At 36.9% G+C, this 2086-nt stretch overlaps 1 protein-coding gene across 1 annotated transcript in view; it reads right to left on the bottom strand.

Annotated features, from left to right (window-relative positions):
* Positions 1–13: 13 nt before the first annotated feature.
* Positions 14–2086, bottom strand: part of LOC122361002 (ATPase family AAA domain-containing protein 2-like) — a 17120-nt gene continuing 15047 nt past the window's right edge. Inside the window, exon 28 of the mRNA XM_043261901.1 lies at positions 14–666. Within this exon, the coding sequence (XP_043117836.1) occupies positions 529–666 (138 nt within the window). The 3' untranslated portion in view covers positions 14–528. The remainder of the gene's footprint in view (positions 667–2086) is intronic.

Here is a 2086-nt window from a genome sequence, read left to right as displayed (position 1 = left end):
TAATCATTTAAAATCCATGCACGTTATTCTTTGGTTGCCTCAAGCAATGGTATAAATATCATTCATTGTAAATTGTGATAGTAATTATTAATCTAAATTACAGTTTCAAGGAAATAATCAACAATTGTGATTTTTCTCATAGTCGTGAAACCCTGATTCTAACCCTAAAAACAAAAATAAAATTTTATAAAATAGATGGATTTATATATTTTACCTTAGCACTAAAAATAAAAATGAATGTGGCCTGGGTTTGTAAATCAGATCAAATAACTAAAGTTAAGAAAATATTATTTGGTGAAAGTGGGTAACCTGTTAACACGTGGAACTATTACTGCACAAAACCCTTTCTAAACTATGTGTATTTAGAATCGATAAGCTTGAGTGAGTAAATTGCTTGCAATACACCCATGTAATATATACATGAAATCTGATAAACTGCAAAATAAAATAGTACCCTTCATATGAGATCTTTGTAAACCAGGGCCATAAAGTCATGAAACGTCTTATTGATTTGTCTGTGTGTGTGTGTCACTCAACCTCTATCAGACGGGTCTTGTCATAGTCTCTGCGGTGCTGGTAAATACACTGGCTGAGCACCGAGTAAACTCTCTCCAGGTGATCCACACTGAAGCCGTCACTTTTCACAACCACCTTGTCCAACAGAGCCTGAAACACAGGAAAATAAAACACGATCAGACAAAAAAAAAACAAAGACATTTCTGTCACTTACTCCAGTTAATGTCATTCCAAACCTGTGTGGTGGAAATTCTGAAGACTGTTTTTAAAGCCCTTTTCCATCCAGTTACAATAAACATGGAGCAAAGCATTCAAACCTCAAAAACACCACAAAATCCATCAAGAAAATAGCTTATGACTCGAGCTTATTTCAAGTCATCTGAATTAATGTAACAGCTTTGTGTGAGGAAAAGACTCGAGTGAGTTCATAAGATGTTCAAAGAGCATTTTGAATCTTTTCAATGAATCATTTGATTAGGTTCATAGAACAGGACTGATCTGGTTCTTCAGTTCAACTCACTGGTTCATTGCTTCACAGCAGTTAGCAACACGAAACATTAATGGGAAACAACTTCATTTTTAATCTTTTTCTCATGCAAAGCCGTTTGTGAATGACTTTCATAGTGCTTTTGTGCCTGTTTTTGCTTAAAAACTTCATTGTAACTGCATGAAAAACCACATCAAGTCTTTAGAATGTTGTTTGTTGAGCTCCATGAGTTTGGACCAATATGAGGATGAGTAAATAACCACCAGTTTGATTTTTGGATGAACTACTCCTTATAAAATGAGCATACTGTACAGTTATATTTGAAACGCACTGCCAGATTTGCCAATGCATAAGTAATATTCTTAGCTCGGTGCTTATTAGTATTTGATTTGTTAATGGAAGGAATAGTGGCCACTAGAATAAGTCATTTTGTGTTCAAGTAAGATCTGGCTCTAAAGCAGGCATCTGGAAGTGAGGTAATGAATGAATCACATATAAACCTCCAACACGCATGCATCAAGCATTTCTGCAAGGTTCACGCTGACATACGAGCAGCGGAGTCTGTCTCTTTTACAGATTTTCGTGTAGAAGTTTGACCTGCACCTGCTAACAAATAACATTTCAGCCAAGCATTAAAGCCGCTGATGAATGTGCGTCCTGCGGTTTGCTTCGCTGCTGGAAAATGACTGTGGCGTCCGGAACAGTCTTGAAGAGGCTTAATTTGAAGCTGAAGTTTAATGACATTGTTATAGTTTCCAGAGGCCGCGCTACAAACACGCAGTGAAGGAAATGAGAGCTGACAGCTAATGCGGTGTGGAGGCAGGTGTGGAGGGAAACTCACAGATGCCAAATCCAGCTCATCACAGCAAACAACTCGGCCTCCTAAGAATAAAACCACGCTTAATCCGGTTCTCCAGAAAACACCATTTCAATTATTTTTTAGACACTTTAGGTGTAAAAAATTACAACAACTGTCTGAATGGATAACACAATTCTGGTTTTCCACTAGCAAATTAGTTTGTGATTACAGGAAAATTAAGAAGCATTTTGTAGACACAAAAAATAGCAATTGCTGGCTTGAAA

This window comes from Puntigrus tetrazona, chromosome 16 (genome assembly GCF_018831695.1).
Source record: "Puntigrus tetrazona isolate hp1 chromosome 16, ASM1883169v1, whole genome shotgun sequence".
Classification (NCBI taxonomy): Eukaryota; Metazoa; Chordata; class Actinopteri; order Cypriniformes; family Cyprinidae; genus Puntigrus; species Puntigrus tetrazona.
Note: the sequence above shows the minus strand (reverse complement) of the source record. Positions and strands in the feature narration are given on the sequence as shown.